This window comes from Sapajus apella, unplaced genomic scaffold (genome assembly GCF_009761245.1).
Source record: "Sapajus apella isolate SASKATOON/1434 unplaced genomic scaffold, GSC_monkey_1.0 scaffold96, whole genome shotgun sequence".
In the NCBI taxonomy this organism is placed as follows: Eukaryota; Metazoa; Chordata; class Mammalia; order Primates; family Cebidae; genus Sapajus; species Sapajus apella.
In genome coordinates, this window is record NW_022437036.1 from 1,468,771 (window position 1) to 1,494,128 (window position 25,358).

General features: G+C 57.0%; 1 protein-coding gene across 1 annotated transcript in view; it reads right to left on the reverse strand.

Moving 5' to 3' along the window:
- Positions 1–25,358, reverse strand: part of NTSR1 (neurotensin receptor 1) — an 86,424-nt gene that overhangs the window by 39,624 nt on the left and 21,442 nt on the right. Inside the window, exon 2 of the mRNA XM_032257045.1 lies at positions 2,327–2,542. Coding sequence (XP_032112936.1) covers positions 2,327–2,542 — 216 coding nt within the window. The remainder of the gene's footprint in view (positions 1–2,326; positions 2,543–25,358) is intronic.

Below are 25,358 nucleotides of genomic sequence, written 5' to 3' on the forward strand. Positions count from 1 at the left end.
TATGGCATCAGAGAAAGACATGGCCTGAGGGGGAATGCAGGGTGATATCCCATGTTCATGGTTTGGAAGACTTAGTATCGTTGAGGTGTCAGTGCTACCCAAAGCACTCTACAGATTCAATGCAATCCCTACCAAATTTAAATAATGCTTTTTGTGGAAATAGAAAAATCTATCCTAAAATTCATGTGGAATCTCAAGTGATTCTGGATAGCCAAAACAATCTTGTAAAAAAATAAAGTTGGAGATCTTGCACTTCTTGATTTGAAAACTTACTACAGAGTTACAGTGTGGTGGTGGCATACAGACAGACACACAGACCTAGGGAATAGAATGAAAAGCCCAGAAACGAACCCTTTGCTTATGATCAAACGATCTTCAACCAGGCCATTCAGTGGGGAAAGGACAGTCTATTCAGCAAAAGGAGTTAGAAAACGAGACACCCAGTTGCATGAGGGTGGACCCTTACCTAACGCCATATGCAAAAATGAACTTGAAGTGGATTAAAGACCTAAACGTGAAATCTGAAACTATAGGCCAGGCTCGGTGGCTCATGCTTTTAATCCCAGCACTTTCAGAGGCCAAGGTGGGTGGATCACCTGAGGTCAGGAGTTCGAGACCAGCCTGGCCAACATGGTGAAATCCTGTCTCTACTAAAAATACAAAAATTAACCAGGCACGGTGGCAGGCACCTGTAATCCCTAGCTACTCAGGAAGCTGAGACAGGAGAATCACTTGAATCCAGGAGTTTGCCGTGAGCTGAGATGGTAGCCATTGTACTCTAGCCTGGGCAACAAGAGCAGAACTCCTCAAAAAAAAAAAAAAAAAAAAAGATCGGAAACTATAAAACTCCTAGGAGAAAACATTCTGACTTCACAGCATTGAGTTTGGCAATGATTTCTTGGGTTTGACACCAAAAGCACAGGTCACAAAAGGAAAACGTAGATACATTGAACAACATAAAAATTAAATTTCTGTGTGTCAGAGGGTGTGATCAGGAGAGTGGAAGTCAGCTCACAGGAAGGGGGGAAATATTTGCATCACATCTGATAATGAGTTAATACCAAGAGCAGCACTCCTAAAGCTCAACCTAAAAACAAACAATCCAATTCAAACATGGGCAGAGGACTCAGACAGTTCTCCAAAGAAGACGTCAAAGGTTGACAAGCACGTGAAAAGATGTTATCGATCATGCATCGCAAATCACTGGACAAACAGAGCTCAAAACCATAAGGAGATGCCACCTCAAACCTATTAGGACAGCTACTACTAAGAAATCAGGGCACGCTGGGCCCAGGTCACACCTCAGAGGACGGCCGGCCGGCCTCGTGTGCTGGCACTGGTCCTCAGGGTTCTGATAGCAAAGGCCCTGTGGAGGGAGGTGCTTGGCAAGAAGGCAGGGGCAGGGGCAGGGCCCTTCCCTGCTGGGGGCGTCACCAGCCCCCGAGCGCTCTGTGTCCAAAGCCCTGGGTGGCTCCCATGAGCAGGGAAGGCCGAGCCCAGAGCCAGGCTCTCTCAGGCTGATGTGCTTGGCTGTGGGCCTCTGCTGTGGCTGGCCACACCCTCAAACAAGCCCTGAAAATGGGCCAGCACCAGGGAGGACTCAAGCCAAATGCTTCAGGCAAAGCAACTGAAGACCTGGGTCTCGGGTGTGAAAAGGTTTCATTCTCTCCAGTTCCCATCACACTCTCCAAGGCCTGTGTGGATAGCAGCGTCCACCCTGCCCCTGCCCCTGCCTTCTTGCCAAGCACCTCCCTCCACAGGGCCTTTGCTCCAGCCAACTCCTCACCACAGCTCTGTTGCCCAGACGGGCTCCTGGTCCTTGGGACTTGCAGGATGCCACCTGCTCTGGGAACCCCTCCCAGATGCCAGATGTAGTGGTGGGCGTGGTATTTTTTTCATCATGCTGAAGGTGCCTGGTGCCTGTGTTTGCTTCCTGGGTGGAGCCCCTGCTCTCCCAGAGGACAGGGTTGCTCCTGCCTCTGCTACCTGCACACCTGTGAGCAAGAGTGAGTGAGACCCAGGTTGGGCACTCTGCAGACTGCAGAGCAAAGGAATGAGTGAGCACGTAAGCAAGTGGACGGATGGATGGAGGGACGGAGGGAGGGAGGAAGAGGTGGAAGGGTGAAGGGAGGATGGAGGGATAGGAGGCAGAAGGGAAGGCTGGAGGGAAGGATGGATGGAGGGAGTGTAGGTGGCACTCACCCCTGGGGGGAGCTGGCACCCTTGGGTCTTGGCCTGACAGCTCCATCCCCATGTCTTTAAGCCTTGCCCAGGCTCGGGGTGGTTCCATGCTGGCTGCCTTTGCTGGCCCTGGCCCCCCTCCCACCCCAGAGGGCCCAGAGTACGTACGTAGGACATGTACGCCGTGCCGCAGGGCCTGGACCCTGCCGGGCTCGATGGCCATGCTGAACGTGTTGTGCTGGTCCCCCACCTGGCCCTGCTCGGCGGCCTGGCGGACCATGACCGTCAGCTTGTTGGCGATGATGGTGTTCAGGACGGAGATGACCACCATGGGGAATATGAAGGACATGAAGGTGTTGACCTGCGGGAGAGGAAGGGTGGGACGTCACGGCCGGCAGCGGGACTCATGCTGGCCGGGGTGTCAGGCCTGCACGCTTGGCGGCCCTCAGTCACCACCGGTTCGGGAGGTCCAGTCCTGTCCCAGCTGCCCGTAGACACGGCCACCCCGGCCACAGTTCTAAGCTCGCTCCCAGCCTGCCCTGACTCTGCCTCTGACTAGTAAGAAGTTTGCAGGCTCCCCCACCTCCATGCCTCCACGAGCCCTTCCCGAGGGTCCCGCCTGGACATGGCAAGGAGCACACACGCTGGGGTGTCACTGGGGTGTGGCTGTGGCAAAGGCCCTGGGCTCTAGGTTCCCAGGTCTGGGCCTGTTGCGTCCATGCCTGAGGCCGGTCTCAAAGCTGTGTGCGGGCAGTTCTCGCAGGTCCTGACAGCTCACGCTAACAGAAACCCCTTCCTCCCGCCCACCCCAGCTACCTCTCAGGGCACTGAAAGGTACAGGGCCCCTCTTATTAGCGCCTGGAGCCCCCACTGCCCGCCCCCCGCCCGCTTCCACCCACGAGGCTGGGCCATCACAGCCGCTGTGTGCCTGATCCAAGCCCTGGACAGGCTAGAGGTCTGCCCAGAGACTCCGGCGTGGGAGGGGCTGCGCCGGGATTTGAGCCTGGCTTGAGCCGAGTCCTGCTCCTTCTGCGACTCCTGGCTGAGTCTCCACTTTGCAGGCACTGGCCAGGTGGCTGTGGCTTCCCCAGATGGGGCCGCGGCCCAGCCTCTCTCTCAGCCAGAGCTGCTGCTCAGAGCAGGAAGGGGACGCATCTGTGGACGCGCAGCAGCGGAGCAAGCCGGAACGAGCCAGGGCGGGCTTGGCCTGGCTTCTGATGGAGAAACCAGCCCCTCCATGGGGTGGAAGGACAGCCATCAGAGGCTTCAAGTGCGTCCTTGGCCTTGGATTCTTTGTAAGATGCTCTTCCCTGCAAGCCAGATCCCGGCGCCTCTGGCTTCTGCACTTTGCAGGCTCCATCTCGTGCTGGGGACGAGGGCTGCCCCTCTCTGCCAGGCTGCCCGGGACCGCTCCATCTTGTGCTGGGGACGAGGGCTGCCCTCTCTGCCAGGCTGCCCGGGACCCTCATGCTGAATTGCTGATTCCGAGAAGCTTTTGGGTGTGTTGGAGAAGCGGCCTGTACTGCTCTGTGGCTGGTGGCTATGATTTCCGTAGGAAGTCCAGGAATATCTGCCACGGGGGTTCCCTTGGCTGGGCTGCAGGGACCTCCCTGCTGACCTCCTCTCACCAGGGAGAGCAGAGCTGTGTGGCCTCAACAGTTCAGGTCAGGATGGCCCCAGTGAGGACAATCCTCGCCTTGTCCCGCTAATGAAGGCGGCAGTGGCCACGGGACAGGGCAGCCACTGAGAGGCGGGAATGTTGGCGCTCAGGTTTTCTCCCTGGCCCGCTCTGGGCACTGGCTGACGGTCCTTCCTGCTCCCACCGAAGCACCAGGCTCCACTCAGAAGCACTCAGAGACCTTCAGGGAGAAGACGGCCCAAGTCCACCCTCAGGTTCCATTTGAGCAAAGATCTGCTAAACAGCTCAGAGGACATGCGTGGAGGGGGAGACTCGAACCCCTGGAGGCAGCGTCCTGCACCTGCCCGATGGGCTCCTGAGAGCCACCACCACCGCCGCTGACCCTGCTGGGAGGCAGGTCTGTTCTGCCCTCCCCCACATGGGCTTTGGGATCTGGGGCCACCCCCACGCCCCCCACGTTCTGCTGCCCTGGCTGAAGTCCACCTTCTGCAGGATGACAAGGTGCCGATGAGGCTTGGGGCGGGTAGAAAGTGCCTCTGCCCACTCTGGCTGCTGGGAGCGGGGCGGGGGATGGCTGGGCCCAGCCTCAGGAGACAAACCAATTCCGTGAGTCACCACAGCCCCGGCGTAAACAGCACCAATGTATCCAACACAGATTTTAAATGTCAAAACATTTAAAATACCAACCTCACCGACACGGGCAGCAAAAGTAGCTGCCTCCGGGGGCTGGTAGGCTGCGGGGTCTGGCCCCAGCCCTCTGGCTGCCCCTGTCGGAGGAAATCAGACCCTGGGTCCTGCAGTTCCCAGAGGTAGGGAGAGGAGGCCCCTCCCCTGCAGCACCCAAGCAGAGGCCACCGCGGGACCATGTGTGCAGACAGAGGTGGCACAACCCTGCCTTCCAGAGGGAGTGTGGCCCTTCCCTGCCTCCCCCTCCTGCCCACCCTGGAGGCTGAGGCCGAGTAGGATTGGGGGCTGAGGGGAGTGCTCCTACTCCTGGGGTCAGCCTTCTCTTCCCAGACCACAGCTGGAAGCGGGGGCTTTGGCCGACGCCGCTCTTCCTGTCGTCTCTCCTGCTCTGGGGAAGGAGCTGCCTGCCCCTCACGACAAGCAAAGGGAGCATCAGTGAGCAGCGCAGGGCTCGGAGGAAAGGCTGCTGTGCTGCCGGGGGCTTGGAGGACCGAGCCAGGAGAAGGACAGGCCCTCCCTGGGCAGAAGGACCCACTGAGATCACGTCTGTGCATCCAGTCCCCGTAAAACACCAGAGCTATCCGTGGTAGACACACCACAGCTCCACAACTTAAGTGGGAAGCAGTCTCAGAATGGCTTTGCCTGGGCTCACTAAGCAGGAAAGGGCATCTGTGGCCATGGGTGCCTTTTCCCTACCTTTTAGGGAAGACCTAAGAATGAAGCCAGCACGGGTGAAAGGGGGCACCCCAGGACACCATCTGTGCTCCCGGGCCAAGCTGTGCCTTCAGCTGTTACTCTTGGACTTTCAGTGTGTCTTGAGCAAAAGAAATCTTCCTTTTCTCAAGGGATAAGACAATTTGACTTAGCTCCTGGAACTGGTAACCTAACTCACAGAGATCTCACATCAGAAAAATTCCAGAGGGTCAGAAGATTAAAAAGATTAAAACCTAAAACCAAAAACTGTAACATTACTAAAAGAAATCATGGAAGTTTTACATTTAAATGTATATATTTTTAACCTTTCCCCCCCCAGCCTTATTGAGGCATAATTGGCAAATAAAAATTGTATCTATTGGCTGGGTGCTGTAGCTCATTCCTATAATCCCAGTATTTTTGGGAGGCTGAGGCAGGAGGATCCCTTGAGGCCAGGAGCTTGAGACCAGCCTGGGCAACATAGTGAGATCCCCGTCTCTACAAAAACTAAAAAAAGCAGCCAGGCATGGTGGCACATGCCTATAGTGCCAGGTCCTTGGGAGGCTGAGATGGGAGGATCACTTCAGTCCGGCAGTTTGAGGCTCTGGTGAGCTATGACTGTGCCACCGCATTCCAGCCTGGGCAAGAGGGCGAGGCGCCCAGCTCAAAACATTTGTACCTATTTGCTGTGTACACTGTGAAAGGATCGTCACTGCCAACCTCGTGAGCACATCCATCACCTCACATAGCCCCTTTTTTGTAGTGAGAACACAAGATTTATTCTCCTAGGAAATTTCGAGTGTGCAATGCTGTATCGTTAACCCTGGTCCTCAGAGCTCCAGAACTTACTCGCCTTATAACCGAAACTTGGCGACCCTCGACCGACCCCTCCCCGTTCCTCACTCCCCTCCCCCAGCCCTCAGTGTTCTGCTTTTTCACGAGTTTGCTTTTTCAGATTCCACGCATAAGCGAGACCACACAGCGTTTGTCTTTCTGCGCCGGGCTTATTTCACTTAGCGTAAGGTCCCCAGGTTCACTGTGGCTACTGCAAATGACAAGATCCGCTCATGTTTCAAGACTGAGCAGCTCTCCCCGGTGTATCCACGCCACGTCTTCTCCATCTGTTGGTCTGTTGAGGGACCCCTGGGTTGATTGTGTCCTGGCTATTGTGAGCAGTGCTGCAGCGGACATGGGCGTGCAGGCATCTTTTTGAGATCCAGATTCCACTGGGTTGCATAAACACCAGAGCGGGATTGCTGGATGCTGTGGTGGCCCTATCCTTTTCTGAGGAGCCCCCACGCTGCTTTCCGTAATGGCTGTACCAGTTTAATAGATTCCCACCGACAGTCACAAAGGTTCCCTTTTCTCCACAGTGTCCCCAAACACTAGCTACCTGTGGGCTTTTTGATGGCAGCCACCCTAATGGGTGTTCGGTGGCAGCTCCCCGTGGTTTTGCGTTCCGGACGACTAGTGATGTGAACACCTTTTTGTAAACCCGCTGGCCATCTGCACGCCTTCCTTGGAAAAACGCCGCCCGGGCCCCTTGCCCATTTTCAGACTGGTTACCTTTCTTCCACTTTGTACCCTGGCTTTTCATGTTGTTTCTTTTGCCGTGCAGAGACTTTCAATGAAACATGGTCTCATTCACGCTGCTTTTGTTGCCTGTGTTTTTGCTGTCATAAGAAATCATTGCCAAGACCAAAGTCAAGGAGCTTTTCTTCTGTGTTTTCTGCTAGCAGTGTTATAGTTTCAGGGTTTATGCTTAAAGCTTTAATCGATTTTGAGCCGATTTTTTTGCATGGTGGGAGATAAGGGTACAATTCCATTCTTTTGCACGTGGACAAGTTTTCCCATCACCGTGTATTGAAGAGGCTGCTTTCTCCCCACTGTGTATCGGTGCCCTTGTGTCTAAGTCCATTTTATGGTGCTTACAACAGAAGACCCAAAACTGGGTGATTTATAAAGAAAAGGCATATATTTATTTTGGTTATGGAGATTGGGAAGTCCAAAGCCCAGCGGATGCAACTGGCGACAGCTGTCTTAACGGTGGAGACTTTCGGAAAAGTTCCACAGTGGCATGGGGCCTCCGTGCAGAGGGGGCTGAGCATGCTAGCCCAGGTCCCTCTTCCTCTTCTCAGAAAGCCACCAGCTCCCCTTGTGTGATACCTTCATCCAGTAACTCGTCTATTTGTGAATGAATGAATCCAGTCATGAGGGCAGAGTCCTCAGGACTCCATCACCTCTGAAAGGCTCTCCCTCTCAATTCTGCCACACTGGGGATTAGGTTCTAGTAGGAATTTTGGAGGCAACGTTTAAACCATAGCACCTTGTCAAAGATTAGTTGACTGTAAGTGGATTTCTGGGCTCTCCATTCTGTTCCATGGGTCTCTGTGGTGCTAGCATCATGCTGTTTTGATCACTATAGCTTTGTAATATAAAAGGAAATTAGGAAGCGTGACACCTCCAGTTTTTTCTTCTCAATATTGCTTTGACTATTTGAGCTCTTTTGTGGCTCAATATGAATCCTAGGTTTTTTTTTTCTATTTCTGTGAAAAACATCGTCGGAATTTTGATAGGGACTACATTGAATCTGTAGATCACTTTGGGTAGCATGAAAATTTTAGCAACATTAACCTTGCAATCCATGAATATGAGCTCTCCTTCCATTTATTTGTGTCAATTTCTTTCATCATGTTATATTCAGTGTCCACGTCTTGTACTTCCTTGGTTGAATTTACTCTTTTGGATGCTATGGTAAAGGAGATTGTTTACTTGATTTTCTCTGAGATGGATTCTCACTCTTGTTGCCCGGGCTGCCGTGCAGTGGTAGTTTTGGCTCATGCATCCCCTGTGGTTCAAGCGATTCTCCTGCCTCAGCCTTCCAAGTAGCTGGGATTGCAGGCGTGTGCCACCACACCCAGCAAATTTTGTGTTTTTAGTAGAGACAGGTTTTCGCCATGTTGGCCAGGCTGGTTTTGAACCCCTGACCTCGGGTGATCCACCCGCCTCAGCCTCCCGAAGTGATTGGGAACCAGGTGTGAGCCGCTCCACTCGGCCCTCTTGATTTGTTTTTGGGGTAATTGTGAGTGTATAGAAACACAGCTAATTTTCATATGTCAACTTTGTATCCTGAAACTTCACTGAATGTGTTTGTTAGTTCGAACAGCGTTTTTCCGGTGGAGTCTGTATGGTTTTCTGCACATACGCTCACGCCATCTGCAGAGACAATCTTACCTCTCCTTTGCTGATGATGCCAATGGCGTTTACTGCTTTATCTTGCTTAATGGCTCTGCCTGGCACTTCCAGGACTCTGTGGAGCACAGCGTCCTGGCTCTGTTCCTGGCCTTAGAGAAAACGCTCTCTACCTCTCACCGCTGAGCGTGGTGGTCACCGTGGGTCTGTCGCACGTGGTCTTTCTGTGGAGCGTGCCTTCAACATCCAGTTGGCCGAGTGTTTTTGTCATGAAAGGATGCTGAGTTTTCTCAAGTGCTTTTTCTGTGTCAAATGAGATGATCAGGTGGCTCTTGTCCTTCATTCTGTTCGTGTGGTTGGTGTATCGCATTCCCTGATTCGCGTGTGCTGAGCCACGTTTGCCTCACGGGGATAAATCCCACCTGCTCGCGGCCGACGGTCTGTCAACACGGTGTTGAATGCAGTTTGCCAGCCTTCCGTTGAGGATTTTTGCCTCCAGCTTCTTTTCCCACAGCATGCTTCCCTGGCTTTGGCATCAGGGTAATGCTGACCCTGTTAGACGAGTTGGAAAGTTCCTTCCTCTTCACATTTTGGGAATTGTATAAGGACTGGCGTTAATTCTTTAAACGTTTGTAGCATCCATCAGTGAAGCACCTGGCCCTGCCCTGGGGTTTTCTGTTTTTGGGAGGTTTTCGATGACCCATTCAGTCTCCTCCTTTGTTGTCAGTCCTTTCAGGTTTTCCATTTCTTACGATTCACTCGAGGAAGCTTTGTGAGTCTCTGGGAATGTGCCCGTTTCTTCAGGCTGTCCAGTGGTCCGTATAGATCTGTTCATAGTTTACTGTGACCCTTTTGATTTCCGCAGCACCGTGTAAGCTCTCCTTTTTCATTTCTGATCTTAGCTACGTCTTCGTTTTTCTTGGTTAGTCTAGCTTCCCTCCCCTCCCACAAACATCCCTGCCTTGGAGAGGGCACAGGAGCCCCTGCCGTCAGGGGCCTTGGACCCTGGGGAGGAGAGACCACGGAAATCACCACCTGCACTGACTGCAGGGCCAATAGGAGCAACAGACACAGGAACGCTGGAGGCAGCCTGGCTGCGGTGGTGCTGGGCGTGCGGGGAAGACCTCTGCCAGGGGTGACTTCTCACCTCTGACCTTATGGCGCCCAGGAGCCTTCAGGGAGCCTGCACTCTCCTGGCAGAGGGTCCGGCAAACTCACAGCCCTGAGAACTCGGGGTGAGAACGGAACAGGAAGCAGGCAGCCAGGCCGGGGTAGTGTGGGGGCCTGGTGGTGACCTCCTGGGCGGTAGCCTTGACCTTCCCCCTGGCTGACCCCTTCTCTGACCCCTGCTTGGTGTGGCCCCCGCCCCCTGCCCAGGCTGAGCATCTACCTCTTTGGGCATCTCAGTGCTGGCCACCTAGGCAGCCTTGGGGGACTTTGTCTCATGGACTCAACCAGGCTGAAGGTCACGCAGGGCTGGCCAGAGCACGCCTGAGCGCCACCCATGCCACCACCCCCTGGCGCCTTTTGTCTCTAAAGAGCAGGGACCCACGAATATTCTGGGGGACGCGTGGTGGCAGCGACTCCCAGACCACCTGGCTTTGCAATTCCAAGCAGCAGGGGAGGGTTGTGGCCAAGAGCAGGGAAGCCCTGGGGATGGCGAGGCTGTCCAGCAGCTGCAGGGAAGGCATCCAGTCCGGCGGGGTCCACGCCACAGCTGGATTCGGAGGCGAGACAGAGCGTGGCTGTGTCTTTGTATCTTTCTCCTGTGTTGTCTCTGTGTCTCTCCTTGTACCTATTTTCCTCCCTGTGTCTCTCTGTACATGTGTCTGTCTCTGCTTCGGTGTCTCTGTGTCTGTGTGTCTCTGTCTAGGCATCTCTGTCTCAGTGTCTCCCTGCGTCACTGTTTTCCTCTGTCTCTGTGTCGCTGTCTGGGTCTCCCTCTGAGTCTGATGTGTGAACCAACACCCTCAGGTGGCAGAACTGGCTGGGCTACCCTCCCTGGAGCCGGCTGGGCAGCTGGGCCGTGGCCTCAGTGGCTGGGTCTCTGAGGTTTGGGTGGATGTCCCGGAGCAGAGGGTCCTGGCGGGTGACAGTCACAGTGGGCTGGATGGGGGGCTGCCTCCTGGGGCATCTCATGCTTCAGGCAGCATCCTCTGCCATGCACAGCACGCAGCTGCCACCTCCCGCCTCTCGGCCTCATCTGGGTCAGGGGGATGGTGTTCGAGTGGCCAGTTGGGAAGCGGCCAAGCGCCTGGGGCTTGGTGCCAGGACAGGTGGCCTGGCTTGTTCCCCGGCCAGCTGTGAGCTCGGCCGGTCCTCCTGACCTCAGCCTCATTCCTAAAAGAGCGAGCCTGAAGGTGCTGCTGCCTCAGTGCCCGGAGCACCCACTGTGCTCCCTTGGGCACAGGAAAGGAAGCAAACTGGGGGCACAGGGCTTGGGAGGCTGGGATGGGACACTCTGGGGTGACAGCAGGTGGGGCCGGGCCTGTGGAAGGGATTCCAGCAGCCTGGCCTCTGCCCCCTCGAGTTTGTGATTTTGTTGGGGAGGAGGGAGGTGAGCGAAGGGTTAGACAATGAAACAGCAGGTGTGTTAGGGGATCTGGACTGGGGCGCGGACTCGGGGGTGGCTGGTGTGAGCTCCGCCTTGGGCGGGAGGGAGGGGTCACACGCTGCGCCGCCCACAGGTGAGGGCACACCCAGCTGGCAGGAGGGCGCCCCCGACACAGGACAGCCGGCCTTGGCTGACCTCAGGCAGGGCGTTCTCACGGCGCTCCACCCTTCCACAGCAGTGGCCTGTTTTGTGCTGGGCCTTTCTAATTCATCCCATTGTGTTTAGATCAAGAGACAGCTCCAGACTGACAGCTGCTCCCCGTCTCCGCCGCCAAGCTGTGCCGTGTGGGAAGGTGCCAAACACTGCTCGGCAAAACGCTTCTGCAGAACCCGGGGCTTTGTAGGATGCGGCAGAGCGGCAGGGAGGCTTCGAGGGGAGGCTCCTGTCCACACCCTCCCCAAGTGGGGACCGCTGGGGTGGCCTTGCTGGGCTGGCAGGGGATCGCCCCCTCCCTGAGGGGATGACCAGCCCCAGCAGGGCCCAGGCTTGGGGCAGTCTCTTCTAACCTACCGGACAGATTCCAGGTGCAGAGGCCCCTGCCCGAACCAGCAAACGCTGACTTGGGAGCAGCTCCCAGGGTTCTCACGCCCCAACTTGCCGTCCCCACCATGGCTGAGGCCAGGAGCAGTGGCAGAATTAATTCAGAAACGTGGTGGGCCAGGCTGTCAGTACAGCTTGTTCAAAACACCAAAGACTGGGGAACAACTCAAGGCTGGCCGTGATGTCACGACGCACCCATATCACAGGGCACTCAGCTGACTGGGCAGGGGTGGGGATGAGGCAATGGGTGGCCCGACATGGCCGGCACACGTCCAGCAGGGGACAGCTCCGTGCTCCCCTCCCAGCCTGGCTCTCCGGACTGGAGCCCTCGGGCTGATTTGGGGAGAGGGCAGGGCAGCTGTGGGGGTCTCAGGTCTGTCCCCCAAAAGCTAGAGTCCCACAGTGAACTACCTACACACACAAAGCTGAAACTCAGAACATTCCACCTGCCTGTGCTGCGGAGGTATCCAGTGACAGGTGCCCTGAGATGAACGGGAACCCCACGGCCACACCAAGGCCACCGTGGCCGCCTCACGGCCCTGGAGCTGGGGAAGCACTGAGGGGGAAGGGATGGGAACACCAGTGGGCGGGTCCTTGCTCCTTGTGCCAGAGGTGGGGTGCCAGGGTGGAGAGAGCAAAGGGGTCCTTAAGGTGACATAGCCTAGCGCTTTCCAGGAGTGAGGTCGTCCAGGGGGCTCTGGGCAGCGGCTGTGCTCAGAGGAGACACCAGGCAGGGACCCAGGGAGAGGGAAAAGCAGTGGCTACCCGGGGCCACCGCAGGACTCCCGAGATCTGGGGCTGTGTGTGAGCAGGTGTCTGGGAGAGAGGAATGAAGGCATAAAGGACTGGTACTGTGACCTTGTTCTAGAAGGTTCTGGTGGTGGCCGGCTTGGGACATTGTTCCGTCCCTCAGTCACCCTCCCAGGCATCTAAGCAGTACCAGGCCTGGCTCAAGATGCTGCTGGGATCAGGAATGCCAAGCTGTGGGACTTGCTGGCCATGGGGGACACACCTGACCCACAGGGGATGGGGGCCTGGAAAGCAAGACAGGTGACGGTGAGCCGCATCGCCGTGTAGAGCGGCCAGTTTGTGTCCTGAGGGCAGGACCAGGGCTGTGTCACGGAGGGGTGTGCGGGCCACCTTGGTGTCTGTGGGACCACTGTGGGAAGGGGTGAAACGGACGGTGCAGCCGCTGGCTAGAGCCTGGCCCATCACGACCCCGTCACGCCTCCACCCGAGCGCTCCCACATGCAGGTTTTGGCTCAGTATTAAAGCTGAGGGTTTGAATTCCTAACCTCCACTTTCCAGCTGACGTCGCGGCCTCCAGCCGACTGTCCTGGGCTCTACACGCTCTCCACGTGCACCACCTCAGGCACACACGTCTCACCTGTGAGGCACAGGCTGCTGCCAGCCTCATTCTGTAAAGAGACCCAGGCACAGCTGTGAACACCCAGGGGCCTGAACCCGGCCTGAGCTCTCACGTCCTATGTCATCGTGAGTGGCATCCTCGTCCCCCCGGTGAGGCACGCGCCTTGCCTGAGCAGATGCCGTCTCTGTGCCACTGCCAGGTTTTGAGAACGTCTAGTCCAAAGGCCACAGCTCCTTGGCGACCTCTCAGGGACCTCGACTGCCGTGCAGCCTCTGTCCATGGCTCCTCCACCCTGCTCCCTGCACTTTTCTTCTGGTTTGGAATTTCTGGGAGAGGTTCAAGAGGAGAATGCAGAGCCCCAGGAGCCTCGGGTTTCAGCACCACAGACAGTGCCCAGGCACCATCGAAGGGGCCGAAGATGTGGGGTGGGGGCCGGTGTGAGGACCCCCAAGCCAGCTGGGGGCAGGAACCCCATCAGGAGAACTCTGGCCGCCTGCAGACCCCTCCTCTGAGCAGGGCAGGTGAGTCACTGGTCACCTCGGCAAGAGGTGTGCCCTCCTCTCCTCTGCCAGGCAGCAGGAAACCCTGAGTGTGGGAGTTGGAATCTTTTCCCTCCTGATTGCTGGAGCCATAGAGGCCACTGTCTAAGTGGGGACTTGGCAGAACAGAAGCCCCTGGTGACACGTCCTGTCTGTGCCCAGCTGAGCTGCTGGACTGGCACCAGCCTGGCTGCCAGGAGGCCACTGACTTAGCCCAGAGCCCCTCAGTTGGATTAGGGTATGGGCCTTCCTGACACCCCCTCCTCCTCCACCTGTGCTAGGCTGGTGCCCTCCAGGACAGGAGGAGGGGAGGCCCCCGGCCCTCAGCCCCAAGAATGGCCCTCCCCTCACTCAGCCTGGCTGGGGCCCAGGACCCTCAGCAACAGCTGAGGGAGGGTGTGCCCCATTAGCCACTGAGGACGGTGCTGGGGTGGCGAGTTTGCTTTTCAGCTGCTCCAGCACCCCTCAAGAACAAATCCAAGGCAGTGCTGTGGGTCTCTGCCTGGTTTGAAGTATCTGCCAGCTTCAAGCCCATGAGAACGCTCACATCCACCAGGCCTCTGCCGGGAAGCAACAATGGGGCTTTCAAAACTCTTGATGAGCATAGGAGGCTGTGCAGAGGAGTGAGTCAGGGGTGGGATTCTGGCCCCTGGTCACGGCCCCCTCCTCTGTGGGGACCTGAGCGGGAAGGAGCCCTGGCAGGGCCAGCACTCCTCTTTCTCAGACTAGGAAACCGTGGCCCTGGAGGGCTCCCCTGGGCTCGAGTCCACAACTCCGCTCTCCACCTTCAGACTTGGCATGACCTTTTCCTTCTGGCCTGCACGGCTTGTAAGATCTGCCTGCTGCTCACCCCACGACTAAGGATGAGCCAACCTGATGAGGTTTGCTAAGGCTTCTGTTTGCATTTTTCTAAAGTGCCGGGCACTAACTTGACAGATCAGAAGTGGGGCCAACACACTCAGCACAGAGCGTTTGGGAGCCTGGTCCCGTGACAAAACCCTCACTGTCCGGAAAATTTCCATGCAGGAAAAGCTCTGGAGCTCTGCAGACAGCACCATGGATTTCTGGGGCGTTTGTGCAAAGCCCCCTGCTGTGGCCGAGGGGGAGCTGCCATCACGAAGTGGGAAGGCCTGTAGCTGGGGACGATGGGGTGCTCTGGGGTCCAGTGGGCCCAGCAGGACTTAAGATTCTGTTTCAGAGTGCACATCTGGAGAAGAGCCAGCATTTTTGGCTGCCTGCAGGACAGCCCAATCCCCGGCTGCAGGACGCACCCCGTGCCCTGCCCACCTGTTTTCCAGTCCTGGCCCTCACCAGCTGTTGCATCTCCAGCCCCACGGTCCTCTGTGTGCCTTTCTGCCATGTAGCCACAAGGCCAGCTCAGGCACCTCCTGCCCCTCCCAGCGCCTAAAGGCCACGACCTGGCAAAGCTGGCCACCGTGTCCTGTGGACATGTGGCTCTACACAGCATCTTGGCAGTGTCAACGGAATGCCTGTTCTGCCCTGCTGGTTCCGATTATGGTGGACAGAGCCAGGTGTCCTCACCCGCTGGAAGAGGCTGCAGGGGTGAGGGAGGAGGGCCGGGGGCCGCCCCTCCCCCACAGTCCCTGCATGGGAGGGACTAATTCAGTGATACCTGGCTCTCCTTGTCCCCAGCTGCCCAGCCCCTGGGCTCGGAGGGGCCCCAGGCTCTGGCTTCACCCTGGATCTCTGCCCTCTGCTTCAGCCAGGCACCTCCCGTGCAATTCCAGGGACACCAGCCTCGGCCCTGCATGCCTGAGGGGAAGGGCAGTGCTCTGGGACAGCAGCAGGACCCAGGGCAGCCCATCCGATGCCGAGTCTGGATCTCAAGAGCATGGGACATGGGAGACTCAATGAACTGAGTGCCCAGGGGCCAGGGCCAAGCACAGCCAGAGGGGGCTGCCGCCCAGTGGCATGTGGGACAGCCTCCCGGTCAACACTTCAGTCTTCAGAGCCCAACAGGCCCCAGTGACACCACAAGCACTGGATTCACATGTGTCTCCCTCACAGCCACGCAGGCTTTCCTTTACAACAGTGACCAGGCTTGGCTTTCTGCTTTATGGATGGCTCAGTGCATAAAGTCCCAGATCTTCCCTGTTTCTAGATCTTAGAGTCAGGAACAAGGCAGCCCAGGACTCTGGCCTCACCGAGCGACCCTGAGCGATGCTGGCCCTGACTCCTTCTCAGGAAGGAAGGGGGTGGGCTGGTCCACCTTTGAGACCTCTGGCTTGAGACCCAGAACCTCCGCCAACTCTGCTGCTAAGAGCGGCCAAGGCAGGAGCCACCGAGAGGCCCAGCGTGAGCCAGGACGCGTTTCCAGCCTCCCTGCGGGCAGAAAGGAGGCCCTGCACAGGGCTCCCCGCAGACACAGGCCTGGCTAAGGCCCACGGCCGCCTTGCAAGGTGTTAACATTGTGAGCCCGGGAAAGCCAGAAGGGGCTGATTGGCTCCAGAGGAAGCCTCTCTCTCGAGCCAGATGCACGGCTCACAGGCTTACGAGAGATTTTCCTGATGCTTTGCTGGTGCTCATCAGCCTGTCCTTCCACCCTGCAGGAATGTGGCCGCAGCTGAGGCCATTTTTGGAAATGAGGCCTTGCTTCTCGGACCTCCCTGTGGCTGGGGCTGTTACTGTTGGCAGCTGGAGGCTGACCCGTGGCTGCAGGCTTCTCCCCAAGCCGGGCTGCAGACCTGAGCAGGGAGGAGCTTGCCTGACTCTTCTTGGAATGTTCCAGAACTCAGTGGCAGCACCTGTGTCTGCCGCTCTCCCTGCATGCACCAGGCCGGCCATCTGCACCCGTCAGCACCTCTGCGTGCACCTCGAGCAGGCCCACCTGGCGGAGCCTTCACAAGTCGGGACAGTGCTCCGGATGCATCTGAGGCGCCCACACGGAGGCAGAGGAGGGTGCGGGAGGGGCGGCAGACGTGGGCAGATGGGCATGGCAGGGAAAGGGATGTGGCTGTGGAGGACCAGGGGGCATGCAGCATGGTCTGGGGGAAGACAAGGGGCCATTTTCTGGAGGAGGGAGCTTTACACAGAGGCTCCAGGGCTGACGGGCACCTGGGGGCTGGGAGGAAGGATAAGAGTCTGTGAGCTGGTGCAGGGGTGTGGGGGACAGGGAGGTCCAGGGGCTGGGGTCAGGTCGTCAGGTCATCAAGGGCCAGCCTCGGAGCTGCTCAGAAGCTGGAAGCAGCAGCAGGAGGTAACGTGGGAGGCTGCTGCAGCCACGTCTGCGTTTTGGGTTTGCTCTCAGGGCTGGGGCCAGGGAGGGACCCGGGCATGGCTGGCATCTGGGGTGGGGCCTGATGATGGGCCGCTGTGGGGGGAGGGCCAGTGGGAAGGAGGATTGTGGTGGCCAGGTAGGGCCAGCATCTCTCTGGGCTCTCCTCAGCCCTCGAGCGGGCAAGGCCACAGAGGCCCCGTTTAAGTGCAGGCTTGAATGCTGTGTCCCCTCACTGCAAGCACCACAAGCGGCCCCACAGGGGTCACGTGCCTGCCACTCTGCCCGATGAGCAGAGGGAGCCATTCCACCTCTGGACACGCATCCTAGGGCGGGGCGGGTGGACGCTTTCTGTGAAGGTCCAGAGATCGAGTCGCTGTGGCTTTGCGGGCCACAACTTTTGAGCGGACGCACTCACTGTGGCCACCGTGGCCTCTGCAGCCATGGCAGTACGTCGACCAGCGGGCGGGGCTGAGCGCTAGCGAAACTTTATCTACAACTCCAGGTGGGGCTGGGTTGCCCCGTCCTCACGACCACGGGGCGTGCCAGCCCTGCTGCTCATCACACCGTCTGTCCGGGAAGGACTGGGCCCAGGCCGGGCATAGGAGTGCACCCTCACACTGCTGCACAGAACTGCCTGAGACTGTGGAACTTATCAGGAAAGAGATTGGACCAACTCACAGTTCTGCAGGGCTGGGGAGGCCTCAGGAACTTTCAATCATGGTGGAAGGGAAAGCAGGCACCTTCTCCAAAGGCCGCAGAACGGAGTGAGTGAGTGAGAGCAGGGCAAATGCCAGACGCTGATAAACCGTCAGATCTCCCGAGAACTCACTCACTGTCACAAAAACAGCCTGGGGGAACGGCCCGTGATCCAACTACCTCCACCTGGTCCCGTCCTTGACACGTGGGGATTATGGGAATGACAGTCCAAGAGGAGAGTTTGGGCGGGGACACAGCTGACCCACTCACTAAGCGACTCCCAGGCGAGGGGTGTGCCCGTGGGCCCTGGCCACAGATGGAAAAGAAGCAATAAAACAGGAGGGTCTCAGCTTGAGGGTCCAGGCTGTTCCCTGGGAGCCACGGGCCAGGGTCTCGGAAGCCTCCCTGGGAAAATGGCTCTCTGGGTAGGTCGGGCCCACCCTGCCTGGCTGGGTGCCCTCTCTCGGCCCTGCCCGCAGGTGGAAGCTGCTTCCCTCCTCTCCCAAATGCCCTCTCCTGGTTCCCCAGTTGGAGTGATCCACGAAGGAGATTCTGTGTCTCCGGGAAGCCTCTGGAGAGGAACCGTGAGAGGGGTTTGGTCCCTGCCTTTCTGAAGATGAAGTGGGCCTGTCTTTCTGGGGACTTCGGCTGAGGGTGCAGGGAGGGGGGCTCTGCCTCTGGGGTCCAGGGTCTCCCCAACTGCCAAGGGCAGCAGCTCCAGATGGGAAGGAAGCCTGGCTGCCCCTCCCGCCCTGCTCTACGGGGCAAGTGCAGAGAACCCACAGCCACGATGCCCCTGCCCGAGGCACCCCAGGCTCTGGGCCGACCCCAGGCCCTGCCCTGAAGGGGCAAGTTCCAGAGCCGACTGTCCACTGGGCGGGTGAATGTCCGGCTTTCATAATCCCCACACACTGGTTTCTATTGAGGGATGAAAATTAACAAGTTTTAACAGGAATTACTGGGCTCTGAAAATGTCTTTGCAATGAAGGGAACAGTTGAATACAGAATCTGAATTTGGGATTCAGACCAGACCCCCTCAGAGAAGGTGCTAGACCCGTCAGGAATCGGAGGGGACGGGGAACGGGGGGGCTGTCCTCACGTCCTCGGCAGCTCCTTTCTCATTTGCCTTCGGGTTTTGGGGTTTGCTCCCGCCCCTGCACAGCCCCAGAGGTCACAGCGTGAAAAGCCCGGCCTGTCCCTCCATCACAGTGGATGCCCTTTCCTCCTTCCCTGCACTGCAGCCTCGGGAGGTGGGCTTGCCTTGCAGTGTGGGGGACTCCTGTGTCACCCACACCCCAAGCCAGGGAGCAGCCGCCTGGGAAGCGTGGGGGAGGCTGAGGCCATCCCAGGGGAGCTGCTCCTGGGGCTGGGATACCGCTTTCTGAATCATCCCCACCCACAGAAGGAATGCATCTCGCTCCTGATCATGTGTTTGTCACAGAGACATAGCGGCTCCTCTGTGAGGCTCCCGCGTGCGCCGCGGCGCTGGCTCTTTGTTGTAGAGAGAGGCGGTGTCGTGGAAAGCAAAGGAGGCGCCCACTCGCTCCCTGCGGGGCCCCTGCCTTCCCTCGCGGTCCCACCTCTTCCGCCTGCCTCCATCTCAGCGATTCAAACAGCTATGAATGGGGCTACCCGGAGCCCCGCGTGGCCTCGCTGGCTGTGGCGACGGGCTGACCTTGCCGCACAGTCTCCTCCCAGTTCTGGGCACCGCTCCTCTGCCAAGGACCCCTCGGGCCTGGCCTGGTAGCTCCCTGAGGGCGCCCGCCGACCCCCATCCCCTGCCCAGGGTTTTGGCACTGAGCTGGCAGCCGGGCAGCGCAGGGAGGAGGCAGCTGGGCATCTTTCTTTAGTGTGCAGGTCACCGCCCACGATGGCACCCTGCTGGTTGCTGCCCATCACACAGGGTGGCCTCCACAAAGGACTCAGCTAGCGGGAGCCTGGCACCCAGCAGGCGACACCCCACCCCGAGGGGAGGCTGCACAGGCTCTGGAAATGCCCCGAGACCACCCGAGCGTTCTCATCGGCCGGGAGGGGCGAGGGCAGCACAGCCCCTTGGAAATAGGACGCAGGCCACGCAAGGCTGAAACGCGCCAGTAGCTACATTACGAAAGTGGAAAGAAGCAGGAGCTGTCATTTCAATATGGTGCCTTATTTAAAGTATCAAAATATCCTTTCAATGCGCAACAGTATCAGTGAGCTGTTGTACCCCGCCTTTCTGCATTAACTCTCCAAAGCCAGGGGTTTCATGCCAAAGCTCACCTGCACTCAGACCAGCACGTTTCCATGCTCAGTGGCCCCGTGTGGCCCAGGGCTGCCACAGTAGACAGGGCTGCCTGCAGCTTTGATGGGAAGCCGCCTGGGCCAGGCACACCAGCGTCTGCTGGTCACTCCCCGGGGGTGGTCTCGGGACCTGCTCTGCTCAGCAGAGAACCCGGGGCCTCCAGGTCAGCCCCGGATAGAGGGCGAGAGCATTGCACAAAGTCAAGGAGTTACTCATTTTCAACCACCTAAAAGATGGCCCCAAAATGCAGCCTGGGTAGGGCGAGTGGGGCCACGTCCTTCCTGGATCACAGGTTGGCCTCCTTCGCATCGGCCATAAAGTCCCCGCTGCACGAAAGCCCAGAGCTGAGCCAAGAGATTTTGGGGTAAGGAGCCACATTCCAGAGAAGGCTCCAGAAAAGCTCTCATCCCAGGCCTCACTGCCTCCGCCTGCCCCTCGCACCCCCTCTCTTGCCCGTCCCCCACCTGGCCTGAAGAGTGAGCTCAGCAGCCACCTGCGTGGCTAAGCCGGGGAGTGAGGCTGCAGAGGGGACCCGGCGGCCGCTTCCCTGATGAGAAGCACAGACTCGAGGTGGGGCAAGCTCACCACCGGCCCCAGCTATGTGCATCTGAGCACGAGACTTTCCCACAGCCTCAGGCTCCTCATCTGTGACATGGACTGCTCAAAGAAGGCCTCCCCACCAAAACCCCCTCCTAGCTGGGCTGGCTCAGCGCCCAAAACTGTCATTAAAGACAAGAGCCTGCCAGGGGCCTGCCATCATCTGCTCATCAGTCACTACTGCCCCGCCCCCCAGCACACAGCCTTCCCTCCCTCACAGCCGAGACCCCAGGCACGGGTGAGGAGCAGAGGTGCCGGCTCCCTCCCCACCTCCCCCCTCTCTCCTCTGCCCTTCCCGTTCTCTCTGAGTCTGTCTCTCTCCTCTCCTTATGTCTCTCCCTCTGTCTCTCTCTGCCCTTCCCTCTCCCCTCTCTCCTCATCTCCCTCTGTTTCTCTCTGTCTCTCTCCTCCCCATTCCCAGAAGCCAGCCCCTGTGGCTCACCCTGCATTGCTAGGTGAGACAGGCCTGAGCCCTGAGCCAGGAGTCAGCCACAGCCAAGCTTTCTAGAACTTTCTAGGACCTTCTCTTTCCAAAGTGGAAATCTGGACTAGAAGGTGTGATTCCCACTGGGGAGCTGCCAGTGGCTCCCTGCCCAATGGAAACACAAGCGTCCTGAGAAATGCTCATTTGCCCCCAGAAAGGAGCTCAGCAGAGGCGACCACGTGCTTCATTCTCCCCTCATTGGTGTTGATTTTCAGCCTTCCCAGAGCGTTGCTGGGAGGCGCAGAGGTGCCTCCAGGGCGGCCCTGCGGGAATCGGGATGAACATTTCTCTGTCCAGCTAGTAATCCTCGGGCTAGCAGATCTCTCGAAAGAAAGGAAAGAAAGCCGTTTACCCGCTGTGGACGACATTGACTTCCTCGGAATTTGCAAGTCCAGAGCCCTCGTGGGTCTGCACCACGCTGCTGCTGGGATGTGTGGCCGTGGGACCGTGGGGCCGTGCGGCCATGCCTCCGGGTAAAGCCACAAGCCCACAGACTCCCTCGGTGGCTTCTCACCGAATGTCCCAGCACCTGGAGGCTGCCAGCCGGGCACCCCCGTTAGGTGATGTCAGCGCTGTTGATTCTCGGCCTGGGCCACCCCCTCTGCCCACTGGGCAGGGAGAGCCCAAGGAAGAGCAAGCAGAGAGGTCAGATGGGGACCCAGTGCACCCGGAGCCATGCGGGGACACTCATTCAGAATTCCGCCAAGCATTTAAGGAACCGAAGACAGACATTCTCTACAGTCTCTTCCAGAAAATAGAAGCAGGGATAACACTTTATAACTCACCCTACGAGGCCAGCATTACCCCAATAACAAAACCAAGGACGTTACAAGGAAGGAAAACGCAGGCCAAGACGTCTCATGAATGTAAAAACCCTCAGCAAAATATCCGCAAATCACTTCCAGCACTACATGCTGAGACTTACGCACCTCGGGATTTATTCTGGGTGTGTGAGGCTGCTGCAGGCGATCCATCATGGCAACAGGTACCATGTGACAAAACCCAACACCCGTTGGTGAGAAAAACCTCTCACAAGCCAGGAATACAGGGGAACTCCCTCAACTTGGTAAAGAACATCTACAAAATCCCTGCAGCCCATATCTACTTAATGGCCAGAAACTTGAAGCTTCTCTTCCTAAGATGGGGAAGAAGGTGGGGGGTCCCCTGTCCCAACACCTATTAACATCATACCGTGGGTTCAGATGATGGACACGACCTGATTTCAACACTTGCTGTAAGGCCCCAGTAATCAGTACAGTGTAATCATTTTTTCCTTTTTTGAAACAGAATCTCACTCTGTTGCCCAGGCTGGAGTGTTGTGATGTGATCTTAGCTCACTGCAACCTCTACCTCCCAGTTTCAAGAGATTCTCCTGCCCCAGCCTCTTGAGTAGCTAGGATTTCAGGTGCCCACCACCACACCAAGCTAATTTTTGTATTTTTAGTAGAGATGGGGTTTCACTATGTTGGCCAGGCAAGTCTTGAACCCCTGACTTCAAGTGATCCAGCCGCCTCAGGCTTCCAAAGTGCTGGGATTATAGGCGTGAGCCACCACACCTGGCCAGTAAAGTTTAATTTTGGCTAAAGAACAGACAACTATTCCAGTGGAACAGAAGAGAGAGCCCAGCAGAGGACGGACACATGCATGAGCAAAGACCTTTGAGAAAGAAGCAAAGGTTATTGATGCTGAAAGGCTGTTTTCAACAAACGGTGCTGGAACGTGTAGAAGGAAGTGGGTCTTATACTTTGCAGGATAATTAACTCAAAGGCATCACATACCTTAATAGAAAATGCGAGATAGATAGTACAATTTCTAGATAACACATTTTATTTGATATAAAATGCAAGACAGAAGCTTTTAGATAATCTAGGTGTCTTGGGTTTGGCAATGAATTTTTAGATACAACCTCAAAAGCATAATCCACAAAAGGGAAAAATGAATAAGCTAAACTTTATAAAGTTAAAAAATTATGCTCTAAAAATGACACTGTTAAATGAGAAGACAAGGAACAGCCTGGGAGAAAATGTTGGCAAAAGACATATCTGATAAAGGACTGTTACCTAAAATATATAAAGAACTCTTAAACCTCAACAATAGAGAAACAAACATTAAAAAATGGGCAAAATATCTGAATAGACGCCTCGTCAAAGAAGATACACCAGTGGAAAAATAAGCTTAGGAAAAGATGCGCCACGTCACACGTCATTAGAGAAATGTCAAAGCAACAGTGAGATGCGATGAGAATGGTCACAGAAACCAAAACCGAGACCCTGACAACAGCAAAAGCTGGCAAGGCTGCGGAGCAGCAGAACGACCCTCACCCGTGGCTGCCGGGAACCCACAAGGGCGCAGCTGCACCGGAAGGCAGTTTGGCAACTTCTTACAAAGTGAAACATATTTTTGCCTTATGTTCCGATGACCACCCTCCTTGAAAGGAGAAGAAAACCACACAAAACCCTGCACATGTGTAAATTATAGCAGCCTTATTCATAAATGCCCAAAACCAAGATGTCCTCTGATAGGTGAGTAAGTAAGCCAGCTGTGGTACATCCAGGTAATGGAATATTACTCAGCCATAAAAAAGAACAAGCTAGGAAGCAGTGAAAAGACGGAGAAACCTTAACTCCATACTGGGAAGGGAAAGACGTCAGAAGTCTGAAAAGGCTGCGTGCTGTACAATCCCAGCTGCACGGCACTCTAGAAGACAAACTGCCGAGACAGTGAAGGCTGCGGGTCACCAGGGGCTGTGGGAGGGAAGGGTGAACAGGTAGAGCTCAGAGGATTTTTTAGGGCAATGAAAGTCTTCTGCAGGATCCTGGAATGGTAGATACAGGACATGGCACATTTGTCCAACCCACAGAAGGTACACGACTGAGGGAACCCTAATATAAACTGTGCACTTTCCTTAATAATGTATCAATATTGGCTCATTAATGGTAACAATGTACCCCGGAGACACTGGGAGGCCCGAGGGAGCGCTGTGCTGTGAACTCAATGCCACGCCTGTCATCCCAGCACTTCGGGAGGCCGAGGCAGGTGACCATTTGAGGTCAGGAGTTCAAGACGAGCCTGGCCAACATGGTGAAACCCCATCTCTACCAAAAATATAAAAAATTAGCCAGGCGTGGCAGCGGGTGCCTGTAATCCCAGCTACTCAGGAGGTTGAGGCAGGAGAATCGCGTGAACCTGGGAGGCTGAGATCTGAGATCGTGCCACTGCACTCCAGCCTGGGTGACAGAGTGAGACTCCAACTCAGAAAAAAACAAATTAGAAACCCCAAACCCCAAGCCCCAGGTCCTTGCCCTAGAGATTCTGATCCGGTTGGTCTGGGGTGTGCCTTGGGGTCTGCATTCTGGAAGCACCCCTGGGGGAGATTCCTGCGCCCCTAAGGCTCTGAACTATACTGGCGTTTCCCTGCCCTCCCCTGAGGCCCCGCCCTCCATCCGTCACCTGCACCTAAATCCCTGTCCCCTCCTCGCCCTCCTGCCCTCCTCCCGGAGCTCCCAAGTTGGGAGAAGCGGCTTTGACCACCCAGATGGCCACTCCTGGGGGCCACAGGCACAGCAGAGAAGCAGACTTGGGTGGACCCATGGAGGGCTGGCATTTGGGACATGGTGTGAGTGTGTCTAGGCACAGCTTCAATCTCAGGGTCAGCTCCCTGCAGGCCGCCAGCCCCTCTGGTGTGCACAGACGGAGGACTGGACGTCCACCTCTTGGCTCTTGCCAGCAGCATTTTCTGAGTGTCACTGGAAGGGCTGCGTGGGGGCAGGGGCCAGTCTTAGGGTCCCTTTCCGACTCAGCATCTCCAGTTTCCTCCAGAAAAGAATCTACCCCAAGACCCTTCGCGGCATCCCGAGGGCCCTCTGTCTGGAGTGAGGGCTGCACTGAGGGCTGGTTCTGGGTGCAGGTGACAGAAGCTGGGTGGGCACCTGGCTGGGTTATCCAGGTGACCTTGTGCGCGTGTCGCTGGCATTTGGCGGAAGCAGCTGCCGTGAAAGCTGCTTGGGCCCACGTGTGGCCTGCCCTTCACGGCTCCCTTCCCTTTCCTTCCTCTTTCTGAGGAACGCTGGCGCACACAAAGAAAGCCCAGCTGTGCCCACGGTGTCTTCCGCAGGGCGCAGAGCACGTGCCGGGCCACTGTGGCCATAGGGTCCAGACAGCAGCCGGCAGAGAAAACCACAAACGGCTCCACTTTCACCGAAATGGAAACAGCCACTGAGGGCATGTGGAGAAATGAACTCTGCCATTTTTAAAGACTGAACGGTAAAAACCTGGGAGCTCCACCCGCTCCTGCGGGGACGTAGGTCTGTTCCTCACCAGCAGCGCTGGCACCCACCCAGCCCTGCCCCCTCCTCAGGTGGGCTGAGGGATGACCACAGGGAGGGGGAAATAGGGCGTCATGGAGGAGGCAACCCTGGGGTCCGGCTGAGTGGGGGGAGGGAAGGGGAGAGCACCGACCCCAAGGTGCCCATCTCCCTCCTGTTGATCAAGGCTCAGATGCTGGGAGACTCCCTTCCCCCCATTTCAAAGCCACCTTGGCCCCTCCTCCAGGAAGCCCTCCCTGCTGTCCCATCCACACTGCTCATACATCAATGTGGCTCTTCCTTG